Here is a 13,807-nt window from a genome sequence, read left to right as displayed (position 1 = left end):
TAGAAAGGTCCGCACTTGCACACGAGCAGACCGCTACCCGCTACCCAGACCAGCCCAATCAATCGCAACATGTGAGAAGGGGTGGGCACGTGCGCATGTGCCGACCAATACTCTCGCTGACCTTTGCAATCTGCATACTTTATATGCTGGTGTCATTCAGCATACCAAAGTCCAAATGTGAGCGCTATTGGCCCAGCCGATCCCGAGATATGAAAAAGGGGTGCGTACGTGCGCACGTGCCGATCAATACCTTTGCCGACTTGTGAATTCTACATATAAGCATGTTATCATTCAGCATACTTGATATAAGCACTTTCGGCCCAGCCGATCCCCAGATATGAAAAAGGGGTGCGCACGTGCGCACGTGCAGATTAATGCTTTCGCTGACCTGTGCAATCTGCAAATAAACTTGGTGTCATTCAGCATACTTAATATGAGCGCTATCGGCCCAGCCGATCCCAAGATGCCAAAAAGGGGTACGCACGCGCGCACGTGCAGACCAATGCCTTTGCCGATCTGTTCAATCTTCATATGTACATGGTGTCATTCAGCACACCAAATATGAACGCGATCGGCCCAGCCGATCTTCAGATATGAAAAAGGGGCACGCACGTGCGCACGTGCAGATCAATGCTTTTGTCAACCTGTGCAACTTGCATATAAACATGATGTCATTCAGCATACCAAATATGGGCGCGATTGGCACAGCCAATCCCGAGATGTGAAAAAGGGGTGCGCACGTGCGCACGCGCTGAGGCAATTCGAAATCGTCCTAAGGTCACGGGATGTGTAGTGTGCACCCAGCCGAAACAACAAACAAATATTGAACCGTTTCCATTCAGCCGTTCCCGAGTTATGGTATGACGAGCTCTTTTGGAACCTCTCTCGTCGCACGTGACACGTGCTGTAACAGGCACTCATGAGTGATATCAATAGCACAGTTCAGGGTAGAAAGGATGCAGCCCCTCCCCAAAGAAGACCACTCATCAAACAGTCAAACCGTTTTGGAGATAAATGTCGATAAAAGTCATTACGGCGGCCGGTCGAGCCGAAAAGTTCAATTTTCCCAACTTCTGTTACGTTCCGTAACGAGTACGGTGGACGCTGCCAGTTTACGGCGACTGGTTGCCACATTTCAACTTCGTCTACAAAAGTCACAATGCTTGGGGAATCTTGAGAAATCTCTAGCTCATTACGTCCGTAACGGTTACGGCGTCATTACGGACCCGGTGTGAACCACGCATTAGCCTTTACACATATCAACAGAGGAAGGATTGAGCATTCCGAAAACTATAAATAATATGAATTACGAGGGCAGTGTAGCAAGATATGCGGCCTCATACCTTAGCTGGTCCGTCTTACCCCACCTTCGCCTACCATGTGCGTATAGGGGTCATACTAAGTACGGGTCAAGGTTAGGTCAGGTCACGAAAGGTCACGGTTTTCACTTTCTGCTACATGGGCGTGCGACACATGTTTTATGGCTTATTTTTCACGCCGAATCCGATGATAATGGTTATATGTGACCCCAAGTCACTGTGCTGGTGATAAATGTGCATTGAAAGCATAAAAAATCGTTTATACCATACATAACTAAACGAGGGCTGAGAAAAAAGGTCAATTTTTCAACTTTTTATTTTTGACATAAAAATGCACTTTTCTAGACGAGCTTTGTCCCAGGAATCTAGTGGTGCCATTTGTTTTCACATGCGATGTTCAGAAGTGCCTCTAATGCACGAAAATGCTTATGACGTCACCATGCCCTATGCATGTTGGAGCTATTTTTTACAATTTGGGGGTCAAAAATCAAGATAGAAAGTTGAAATTTGAGACATTTAATGTTCTAATAGAGCTCTATAACATATATTCCGGTTTTTGCGAAATTCTCAAAATTTTGAATTTTATTAGCTGTTTTCCAAAAAATGTAGTTTTTTAATTTTTAGGGGTGAAAAACGCATTTTATGGAAAATCCGAGATAGCCATTTTAAAGAACTCGTTGAGCTGCGTCTATGCATGTCCTTAATTTGCAATTTGCTTTAAACCCTGATTTTTGGCGATTTTTTAAACATTTACCACTTTTTGACTAAAAACGCCATGTAGTTACATCACTAAAATCGATATATCTAAAAAAATTGAAATATTTTTCTTAAAAATTACACAGAAGACGTTAAATTGATGGGGGAGAAGGTACGCCAAGTTTCAAGTTGATAGCGTAAGCCGTTCTTGAGTTATTCAAGAAAAACGGAGGGGGGGGGGTCGGATCCGACCCCCCCCAGGCGGTCGCGGGTTAGCCTGCCTATCACCAAAGAAACTGTAGCAATATGCTGCCAAATACAGTTATTTATGCACAAAAAAAATCGTGTACAAATGTATACAAGCGAGTTGAGACGCGAGACAGACAGCGATCCCGTGTATTGGACACGAGCGAAACGTACGAAAGTGGCCTATGTCCGGCTCCAACTGCCGCGCCCCGCCAGTGCCAGCTGACCGGCTGCCGGCGCACACTCGCCCGGGGGCACAACCAGCGGTCCCGGCGGCCAGTAGGGATGCAGAATCGGTAGAGATGCAGACATCATACCAACATAATAATCACAATCGCAAGCACCACGTCCTGAGGCTAGCCTGTGTCCTTTGGCTGAAAGTAATGCCACTTACTGCTTTGGTGACGCCCCAAGTATTCACGGCTACACTTATCTCAGTGTCAGTTTTCGTGCAAAACAATATCGTCGCTACCTACATCATCTGAAGTCGCCAAGGGACAGCTTAGGCACACGCCCAAGTTTCTTCAATGTTTCTCACTGCAACGTACAAACGAGCCTCAACACGTGGTCGGATGGACGGACGTCCAGACCAGCCAGCTATAGGTACTTGGCCGGCCGGATCAACAGTACACCTGCCCGGCGGCCGGCGGCCGGCGCCCCGATACCGCAGCCCGCAGCCCCAATACACACACACACACAGCTGCCGGCTCCGCTGGCACAGCGCCCCGACACACGGCTGCAGAAACCACACACAGCTGGCGGCACACACAGCTGCCGGCGCCGCTGGCACAGCGCCCCGACACACGGCTGCAGAAACCACACACAGCTGGCGGCACACACAGCTGCCGGCGCCGCTGGCACAGCGCCCCGACACACGGCTGCAGAAACCACACACAGCTGGCGGCACACACAGCTGCCGGCTCCGCTGGCACAGCGCCCCGACACACGGCTGCAGAAACCACACACAGCTGGCGGCACACACAGCTGCCGGCGCCGCTGGCACAGCGCCCCGACACACGGCTGCAGAAACCACACACAGCTGGCGGCACACACACTGCCGGCTCCGCTGGCACAGCGCCCCGACACACGGCTGCAGAAACCACACACAGCTGGCGGCACACACACTGCCGGCTCCGCTGGCACAGCGCCCCGACACACGGCTGCAGAAACCACACACAGCTGGCGGCACACACAGCTGCCGGCTCCGCTGGCACAGCGCCCCGACACACGGCTGCAGAAACCACACACAGCTGGCGGCACACACAGCTGCCGGCGCCGCTGGCACAGCGCCCCGACACACGGCTGCAGAAACCACACACAGCTGGCGGCACACACACTGCCGGCTCCGCTGGCACAGCGCCCCGACACACGGCTGCAGAAACCACACACAGCTGGCGGCACACACACTGCCGGCTCCGCTGGCACAGCGCCCCGACACACGGCTGCAGAAACCACACACAGCTGGCGGCACACACAGCTGCCGGCTCCGCTGGCACAGCGCCCCGACACACGGCTGCAGAAACCACACACAGCTGGCGGCACACACAGCTGCCGGCTCCGCTGGCACAGCGGCTCCGGTACCTCTGTTCCCTTCCGCGCTGGAAGCATGCACCAAGGTGTTGAGTTGACTGGCTGGCATTGTGGCCATTGTGCGCGCGGCGCGGCGTGTCACTGGTGCTACTCCTGCGGTGGCTGCCCAGTCACTGCGGTCACTGCTGGCGCTCCTTATATTGTCGCACTCGGCGCACCGAGACCCGGGCGCCACACCACCGCATGGCCGCCCAGCACGCCTCTATCTTCATTTGTCCAAGACAGATCGAGCGGATGGAGCTGGGCGAGCCTTTAAACTAGCGCACACCCAGGCCAGTCCTGCTGACCGGTGAGGGCTGCGGCCAGACCGTGTCCGACCCGGGTCGTCTGCCTGCCGGCCGGCGGCCGCTGTCCATGGGCTGGTGCTGAACGGCACCATAGGAGCCACCCGCGGCACTGCGCCGGCACCAGCCAGCTGGCCAGGTCACAGGTTGTTGACGCTGATGATCTGGTTGATCCAGCCGATGAAGGCGGAAACCTTCACGTACACACCGGGGACATCCTGTCGGCCGCATCCGAAACCCTGCCGATCAGGAGACGCAGTCAGCTCTCGGCTATTGGCAAGGCGGATAACTGAATGGTTCACAGATTGATTTATGTCAAGGATACTTGTGCCAATAAATACTGAATGGTAGGTACCTCAGAAACATTAACCCTCGCCCTGGCATCGACCTGAAGATAGCGTTAAAACAGCGGAGCGCAGCGCCGCCAAATTTAGCACAGCCTATGGGACAACCTTTTTACATATAAACTGAAAATTTCAGGTCCGGGTGACCTTGGGTCAGGTCACCAGGTCAGAAAAACCGGTACAAGGTCATGGTCAAATTTCAATTTTCTTTATGCACCTGTCCAACTCACAGTTTTGCACTGATTTCCTTCCAAGTTTCAGGATGTGCTAAGTTCACCGAGTTGTATAACATATAGTTCGTTTTTTATGGCACCGACCTGACCTCTTGCTCATATCTGAAGGAATTAAAAAATTAAAGACCAATATATATTCGGGCGTGGCCCTTCCCGTCTGCCTGAAAATAAACAAATATATATTGGTCTTTAATTTTTTAATTCCTTCAGATATGAGCAAGAGGTTATTTTTCATACTCCTGATAATATTATCAACAATGCTCAACGCACTGACCTGAGGTCAGTTAGAGGTCATTACGTCGTAATGTTAAGCCTAGGGGAAAATATTCAATTCGGAAAATACTGGAGATATCCGCTTCGTTCCATCACGTTGGTGCTTTGAAACCACAGTAAGTACTTAACCGATTATGTCACTTGGTGCTTCTTTGTTTGATGTACTTATCCATGGGTCAGGTCAAATGAGGTCAACTGAGGTCAAATGAGGTTTGTGCCAACAACTTGTCACATAATAAAGATATACAGCTTTCAAAATGGTATCAATCTGTTTCTCTTGAACAGCCGAGTCGAATGATATGCAACATTAAGCATTTCGACTTAAGATATACTTAAGATATGCTTAACTTTTTAAGTACACTTAAGCAAGCACAAAAGTATATCATTCGACGCGCCTTGACGTGTTCAGTTCACTGGTGCTTTTGTTTTTGCTCTATCTTAGTTAGATCAAAAGTGATAAGCGAAAAACTTTTTACCCGTTTTAGCAAAAAATTTACGTTCACACCCCCAAACCACCCCAAATATTGACCTAAAGCAACCAAATTTGCACAAAGGCGAGAACTCTAGGGGGCCCACATACCTACCAAATTTGGTGTTTCTAGGTGCCATAGGAGCCAATCGCGAGGAGATGTTATGAAAAATGTTATGAAAAAGGCCGTGTTATGAAAAATGCCCTGGCGAGGGTAAAGGTGGGCATAAAATACGGTTGAGTAAAAAAGGGCTTCATGTATGCGAGCTAAACGCTTTATGGAACGCCACTGATAAATCACTGTTGTAACGTGAATAGCGAGAAATGAAGTATCTCTTGGCTGCTGAATGCTTACCCAGCTGACCATGCCGGAGAGCTCGTAATAGCCGTCTACGTTGCAGACCAGTGGCCCTCCGCCGTCACCCTGCCGAAAAGTAACAGTGCATCATTGTGTCGTCGTCCAGTGCATTATCGTCCGTTCACCGTTGACCGGCCGATACCGACCGACCGCGCAGCAGACCTTCCCATGACCCCTATCCCGGCGCCCCAGGTCACCAAAGCCACAGGTATAGGTACGGGCGGCGCCACCGGGGCAGACGGGGGGGGGGGGAGGGAAATGGTCCCCGCTATCAAAAGTTAGCGGGGTACAGTACCCCGCTATCGTTGAGGTTCGTTCAATAGTTGATAACTGGCGTTATCTTTAGTTAACACCGTAACGCTGTCGGCATCGTGTGCTCCGTTCATCAGTGTTGGCTGTTTATCGGCCGCCCGTCTCTCTCGCTCTCCAGTGTATCCCATTTACCTTACTGGCGATACAAGGAGAGAAAGAAACGAGCGACGAGGGAGATGGTGGAACTAGAAAAGGGATACACGAATAGAAAAGGGGGCAAAGCTGGTCGGATGGGGTGAGTGGCGGAAACCCGCTTCGGCGGAGCCGCCGCGCCGCCCGGAGCCGCCAGCCCGCACTGAGGCTCGCTCCCCTCGCGCTCGCCCGTCCACCGGCCGCGCTACGACCCCTCCGGCGCGGTCAGGTCAAGGTCACCGAACACCGGCCCGTACAGTGCGGCCCCGTCATAGGCTTACGGGCGCGCGAGAGCAATGATGCTACGTTACCGTTAACGGGCATTTACGAGCGAGCACAAAGCGAATCTATTTCATCATAACGGAGAAAACTTAGTATGAGCGGCCCGGCACGGCCTACAACGCTTATGAGAGACATATCTCAGCAACCGCTGGGCCCATTGACGAGCGGTCTCTTGTTGGGAAACCCCATCCCTTCTAGCCTGTCATTAGTTCTGTTTACATAGGGCTAGTTGCCAGATAGTGGAATTTCCTATAACGGAGGGTTCCCGAGAAATACGCCATGGCCAATATCATGGACGCAACTCGGAGTGCAGACGAAAATATGCACATAGGTTGAAATTCGTAAATTACATGATTTCAGTTAGTTTTTTTTGTGTTACATAAAAACACGTGATCACATGCTCAGAAAATCTATCCATTGCGACTTCCGAGGCAAATTTGCTTTCCCTCTTGGGATAATGCCATTTTTATTAGCTCTTCTTTGTTTAGCGTATGACTGGTGTTCGTGCAAAATAAGCAATTTTACCTATTTCCTTCATCAGGTTTGGTAATTGAAACAGCTACCAAAGTACTGTCATTTTTTCAAACCTGTTTTTGGCACACCTGTTTGTGCATCTTTTCTGCACATGTTGTGAAAATTTCAGACCCAGGTAGCTCAAGGTCAGGTCACCAGGTCACGCCAAGTGACCTCACCTCAGACAAAATTAGAATGCTAGTCATAGCTACACCGACTGAACGATTGCCTTACAACTTTCAGCGATTAATAAGAGTAACAGTATCTATAAAACGTATGTTTCGGAATTTTGATATCAGTGACCTAAGGTCAGGTCAATTTTGCGGCCTCTCCATTAACCCGCGCACCGACTGCGCCAACTTAGAACCGACAGGGGGGGGGGGGGGGGGCGGATGACCGCCCCCCCCCCCCTGAGATCTCGAGAACGAAGCAAGATAGCGACAAGCGGTAAACGGCATGGGGTACGCACGGACAAGGTCTATAATTTTTACAAAGGTCATTTTCAGGTCAGGTCAAAGATGACGTCACAATGGTCAAAAAGTCAAAATGGCGGCGCTAGATATGGAGAGAGGTTTTCTCGAATAACTTTCGAATTAGTCAAGATAGGCACAAACTAAGGGCATCGTCGTGATCCTCCGTCAATCTGCATCGAAAAATATATATGTTGACCTCGAAAGGTCAAGGTCAAAGGTTGACCTCAGGTCACGTGACCTCGAGGTCATCATGTATATCATTTGATGCGCCTTGACGAGCTGAACACAATGAGACCATCCGCGCGGCTGTATCTTGTTCCTGTACGGAGTTATTGGCAAACAACCTTTGGTGACCTTTGATGACGTCACATGACCTTACAGCTGCCCAACAGCAAAACAGACCCCAAGGTAGTGAAGGTTGATCGTATATGAAGTCATGTATAGCATATGGGGCCATTCCGACCCGTTTTAGTTGTAAAAACAGGGAGTTGATTTTTCCCCCATTGACTTATAATGGGGAGGTCGAGAAATTGACCTGACCTTAGGTCATCGATATCAAAATTCCGAGATATACAAATTGTAGCTACTAATGACCTTATAACATCCTGCGACTTTCAAAGGTCTCCAACATCTACTGTAGCTCTGGCATGGTGACAAAGTTGCAAAAAAGTGACTTGAGGTTGGGTCATTCAAAGTGACCTGGTGACCTGACCTTAAAAGTTAGGGGGTTCAAACTTGCACACCATGTGTAAAATTGATGTGAGAATAGTCGTACCAAGTTTCGCGGCGCTACGCGACACAGTTTTCCCGCTATCTACGAAAACCTCAGGGGGGGGGGCGGATATCCGCCCCCCCTCCCGAGCTTTTTCGCGAATAGCGGGAAAACCGCGGCGCGTAGCGCCGCGAAATTTGGTACGATTATTCCCTCATCAATTTTACACATGGTGTGCAAGTTTGAACCTCCTACCTTTCAAGCTCAGGTCACCAGGTCACTTTGAATGACCCAACCTCAAGTCACTTTTTTGCAACTTTGTCACCGTGCCAGAGCTACAGTAGATGTCGGAGGCTTTTGAAAGTCGCAGGATGTTATTAGGTCATTTGTAGCTACAATTTGTATATCTCGGAATTTTGATATCGGTGACCTAAGGTCAGGTCAATTTCGCGACCTCCCCATTATAAGTCAATGGGGGAAAAATCAACTCCCTGTTTTTACCACTAAAACGGGTCGGAATGGCCCCATATACCATACATGATTTCATATACGATCAACCTTCACTACCTTGAGGTCTGTTTTGCTGTTGGGCAGCTGTGAGGTCATGTGACGTCATCAAATGTCACCAAAGGTTTTTGGCCAATAACTCCGTACAGGAACAAGATACAGACGCGTGGATGGTCGCATTGTGTTCAGCTCGTCAAGACGCATATCGAATGATATACATGATGACCTCGAGGTCACGTGACCTGAGGTCAACCTTTGACCTTGACCTTTCGAGGTCAACATATATATCATTCGATGCGGATTGACGAGAGGATCACGATGATGCCCTTGGTTTGTTCCTATTTTGACTAATTCGAAAGTTATTCGAGAAAAACTCCATCTAGCGAAAGAAAATCTCTCCATATCTAGCGCCGCCATTTTGACTTTTTCGACCCCTGTGACGTCATCTTTGACCTGACCTGAAAATGACCTTTGTAAAAATTGTAGATCTTGACCGTGCGTATCCGATGCCGTTTACCGCTTGTCGCTATCTTGCTTCGTTCTCGAGATCTCAGGGGGGGGCGGATGACCGCCCCCCCCCGTCGGTGCGAAGTTGGCGCAGACCCCCGTCGGTGCGCGGGTTAAGCCAATGGGAGAAAATTGAAAAGCGTCTCTTTTGCACGAACGCCATTCTAGACACTCTCAAACATCGGGATCCAGGTAAAATTGACAGACTGAACCGGAAAATGGCACCTGTGACCCCTCGATATGTCCCCGAGGTCATCTTAGGTCACGAATACCTAGTATCTTACAGTTTTTCGCTAATAACTTCTGATGATGATGATGATGATGAAAACGCCTTAGATATGTTCGGCTCGCCGATGCGGATCGACTGATATGCAACATGACCTTTCCGGTCAGTTCATGACCTTGACCTAAGGTCACATTTTCAAGTTGATCTTTCAGGGTCAAATTATAGTTCATCCGAAGCGTCTCGACGAGAGGAACATGATGCTGACAAAAGTAATGTCGTGGCCCTTTCGAGTCAAAAGTTATTGCCGAAAAAACACTGTTCGTAAAAACGGCTATTTTTGTAGATTTTGCCCTCTGGAGGCTAAACCGTTGACCTGAGGAGGTCAAAGTTGAAGACATGTAGGCGAAAGAGCGTTAAAAGAGCTATCGAATGCGCCTTTTTACGGCGATGTAACTCTATCGGTTCCCGAGTTAGCCGTTGGCGTTTCCAAAATAATCAAATAGCCAACATTTTATCTTTGGTGACCTCTGGTGACCTGACCCAAAAAATGACTGAAGTGTTTTCGTCCTTATTTTGGACGTTCTTTCGATTGCCGCTTACTGCGTGTCGTTACGTGGCCCAAGAGCCGAGTTAGAAGGGGGTGGTGGTGTTCAGACACCTCCCGGCCCGGCGCGGAAGTCTCGGAGCACCAGCCCGGCGCGAGTGAACGTCCGCCAAAGGGTGAGCTTTGCTGAAATTTTGACTAGTATTAAAAATTGTGGGCTGGTTTGTGTTACGTTCATTTTGGTTATCATTTGTTAGTTGTGTGCTGTCATTTTCGATTTTGTTCACGTTGTTTTTATGGCGTTTTGTTTTCAGTTCATTTTGGTACGTTTCAGACATGGAAGTTGGATATGGGAAGGCCTTACTCGGGAATAACAGGGTTACTTCTGACCCGTGACAATATCCTAGAACGATAAGATAAGGGTAAGACAGATTTTGCAATCCCGATCGACTCAGCTGACTTATTCAATAAATGAGTATGACTTCTGATGTAGGACGATGATTTTTCTATCTACACTCGGTTCGATCAGTGCGCGCTGGCACGCGCCCGGCCCGGGGAGGCTGGCCGCCCGCGCTGGCTCACCTGGCACGCGTCGTGTCCCTGCTCGCCGCCCGCACAGAAGCTGGACGCCGGCAGGATGAATATCTTCTCGGTGACGGCGTTGATTTTGCGCACACACTCGTTGTCGGAGACTATGGGCAGCTCAGCGGCCCTGACGCGCAGCGGAATGGGACCCGCTGCCGGACAAACCGGGCAAACTGCTGTCAACACCGCGAACGGACCATACCAGCATTGCCAAACGGACCATACTCACCCACTGAACCACACATTTTTACGCCCACTTTAGGCGGAAGAGCACACCTTTCAGCAAAAGTGCAAGCGAGTTCGACAGTACGTAAGAGCTGCCGTCCCTTATGGGTCCACCATTAGAATCTATGTTTTTGAATGTCTTTATCGCCATAGGCGTAGGAACGTTTTCGAAAGTGTGGGGGAGGGGGCAGGGTCCCAGAGGTCCAAAACCTAACCTACCCCCAAAATCCAATTTCTCCTCGGATTTCGGCCACTTTGTTTTCGCAAACATGCTCAGAGATAAAAAAAATCGAGACAAAAACAAAAACAAAAGTGGTTAAAATTTCAGGGAGACTCCCGTCCATAAACTCACACTGATGGACGCGTTCCCCTGTCCTCTGCAGCCGTTGGCACCCATGCAAATTCCAGAGGCATCCAGCAACTTTTTCATTACGAGCAAGCGTGAAATGTGCAAAGCGAGTCTTTTCAATATACCTATAAAAATCAGCATGACGGCCCAGCTAGGCTCAGCCAGACCTATAACGTTTTTAGAGGTTTTATATCAGCGACCACTGCAACTGGGCTGATTGACTATCAGAGGCCGGTGTGGGACTTTTAGAGGTCGGTCTTCTGGGCCCTCAGAGGCCAGTTTAACCCTCGACGGCCCGGACCTATAGGTTTTCTACATACGCGCCGGCCGAGGGGGCGGGGGGCGGGTACGCCCCCCCCCTCGCCCTTTCGCCCCAGGTGGAGCTAGCGCGTCGCGGAAAAATGAGCGTGTGCGCCGTTACAAGACGCAGTGATCGGTACCCGATTTTAAGGTCCTAGGTCAACCGGTGACCTCTGAGGACAGGTCAAGTGCCTCAAGGCACGGTTCCGTTTTTGGTGAATAACTTCGCAAAAAACGGCCGCAGAGCCGCGATTTTCAGCCAGCATCGTGTTCGCCTCTCTCAGGCGCGTCGAATGATAGGTATAGGTACTTTTTGTTTGGGTGAGGTAAACTGAGGGTGTTGACCTCGGGTCACAGATCTGGATCTGTGGAATGTGGAGATTTCCGTCGCCTGAACAAAATCACAACTCCCTCCGTCCAGGTCATTCCCAGAATGGACACCTCTGACCCCCATTTGGCCGTTTGACTAGCACTAGCGGAGAGCATAGGCGGCGGAACGGGGAGGGCACCGGGGCACCGTGCCCTCCTTTGATTTTGGCATTTTAACATTAGCCCTATGGGCGTTGCATGGAAAAATATGGGACCAAAAGTAGGCAGTGCCCCCCTTTGATTGAAGGTGTTCCGCCGCTTCTGCTCAAGAGGACGGGCACAGAGAAGCGCACCGATGTCAAGTGCTTCGGGTGTGGTGGTCGGCAGTCGGCACTTCCGCCGCCAGTCAGTCCGGAGAACGCCGTGGGACAGCAGTCAGCGCCAGCCACATTCTCAGACTGTCCACAAATAGAGGCGCTGCCTTGCACAGAAGTGTCGGTTGATGGTACTCGAGTTCTCGCACTCGTTATTTTTGATCATCGGAATGCCGCGGGGTAACTGGTTATAAACAACTGAAAAGTGATAGCGCGGATTTTAGAGTTCAGTTAACTTTCCGGAGTCGGAGTCGAGGCAGCTGGACCGACTCCGACTCCGACTCCTGGCTGCTTGCCACGACTCCGGCCGACTCCGACTCCGACTCCGACTCCGAAACCCTGGCCGACTCAGAAGAGGACACCAAATGCCCTCGTACGGATAATTTTTGGCTTTCATTCATCCCGAAACAACTTTGCCAGCTTCACTTGTCTCCAGTATGAGGTCCCGCTGCGACCTCTCCGCGGTGCTGACACCGACTGAAGCGGCATAAACCCATCGCGGTCACGGCCAGTGGGCGAAGTTGAACACGGCGTAACGTGATTGGCCAGCGCTCCTATCCAATCCGGTGCGGTCGCGAGCGAGCCTCTATCCGGGTGCAAAAACTGATTAACATTACGAGCCAACGACAAGTGCTCTAAATTTTGATATTTTGTTAACCCGCGCCCTGGTGGGGTCTGTTTATAACGCGACCTGGTGGGGGGGGGCTATTTTTTGCCCCCCCCCCCTCGTATCTCCGAAACTACTGGACGGATCCGCAAAATTCAAACGGCGTTCGAAAGGCCTGTCAAATTTGTCGAAGGAAACCAAATTTCATTGACCTCGGGGTCACCGATGACGTCACAGGCCAGGTCAAAGATGAAATGTTTCACCGTTCACGGGGCTTCTAGGGAATGCGCTATAACACCGAGGAAAACGCATTTTGTCGAGAATCAGCGGTAGGGCGTCAGTTGCCTAGTAGATATGTTGCTATTAGAGGTCACTGGCAATACCAGGTCAGGTCACAGGTCAGGTCACCAAGGGTCACAGGTCAGGTCACATGAGCCCAACTTTACTAAGGTTGTGTGATACATGTTTTATGGCCAATTTTTCATTTCCAACTCCATGGTGTTGGTTATAAGACTATCAGGTACGGCTTAGGTCAGTTTCTGGTGAAGTTCAGGTCAAGGTCAGGTCAAGGTCAGGCCAAAAAAGGTCAAATTTTAAAGTTGATAGTTTTGCATAAAATGGGTATTGATTCGATGCAGCTCGTCACGGGGAGTCTAATGGTGGTCTTTGTTTTGCGCTACGGGGTCTAGAATTGCTAAAAATTGCGTTTAAAAATTTGACGTCATCAATTTTGAACAGTTTTTTCGCTATAACTTCGCCAAAAAAGAGGTATCAATCTCAAATTTGGTATGTAATGGAAGGCGGTAAGGACTATCACATATATTCCGGTTTTTGCGAAATTCAAAAAACTTTTTGGATTTTTCGATTATTATATCCAAAAAATCTATTTTTTGATTTTTGGGGGTCAAAATCCAAAAATTTCAACAATCCGAGATAGCAGTTTTGTAGCCCTGTCCAATCTACAGCTTTTATGTCTTTATCATTTTTCTGTATTTGCAAAGCTATAGGCCTGACAGCTCTTCCCGCGAAACCCTTTTT

The 13,807-nt window shown here is 49.8% G+C and overlaps 1 protein-coding gene across 1 annotated transcript in view; it reads right to left on the bottom strand.

Moving 5' to 3' along the window:
* Positions 1-2,397: 2,397 nt before the first annotated feature.
* The window catches only part of LOC122379101 (protein masquerade-like), a 215,608-nt gene continuing 204,198 nt past the window's right edge, over positions 2,398-13,807 (bottom strand). Inside the window, exons 11-13 of the mRNA XM_043361032.1 lie at positions 10,603-10,757; positions 5,810-5,878; positions 2,398-4,374 (exon numbers count right to left, since the gene is read on the bottom strand). Of these exons, the coding sequence (XP_043216967.1) occupies positions 4,276-4,374; positions 5,810-5,878; positions 10,603-10,757 (323 nt within the window). The 3' untranslated portion in view covers positions 2,398-4,275. The remainder of the gene's footprint in view (positions 4,375-5,809; positions 5,879-10,602; positions 10,758-13,807) is intronic.

The sequence above is a fragment of the Amphibalanus amphitrite genome, unplaced genomic scaffold (assembly GCF_019059575.1).
Source record: "Amphibalanus amphitrite isolate SeventyFive unplaced genomic scaffold, NRLGWU_Aamphi_draft 000071F_arrow, whole genome shotgun sequence".
NCBI classification, from domain to species: Eukaryota; Metazoa; Arthropoda; class Thecostraca; order Balanomorpha; family Balanidae; genus Amphibalanus; species Amphibalanus amphitrite.
This window is presented reverse-complemented; position numbering and strand designations above follow the sequence as displayed.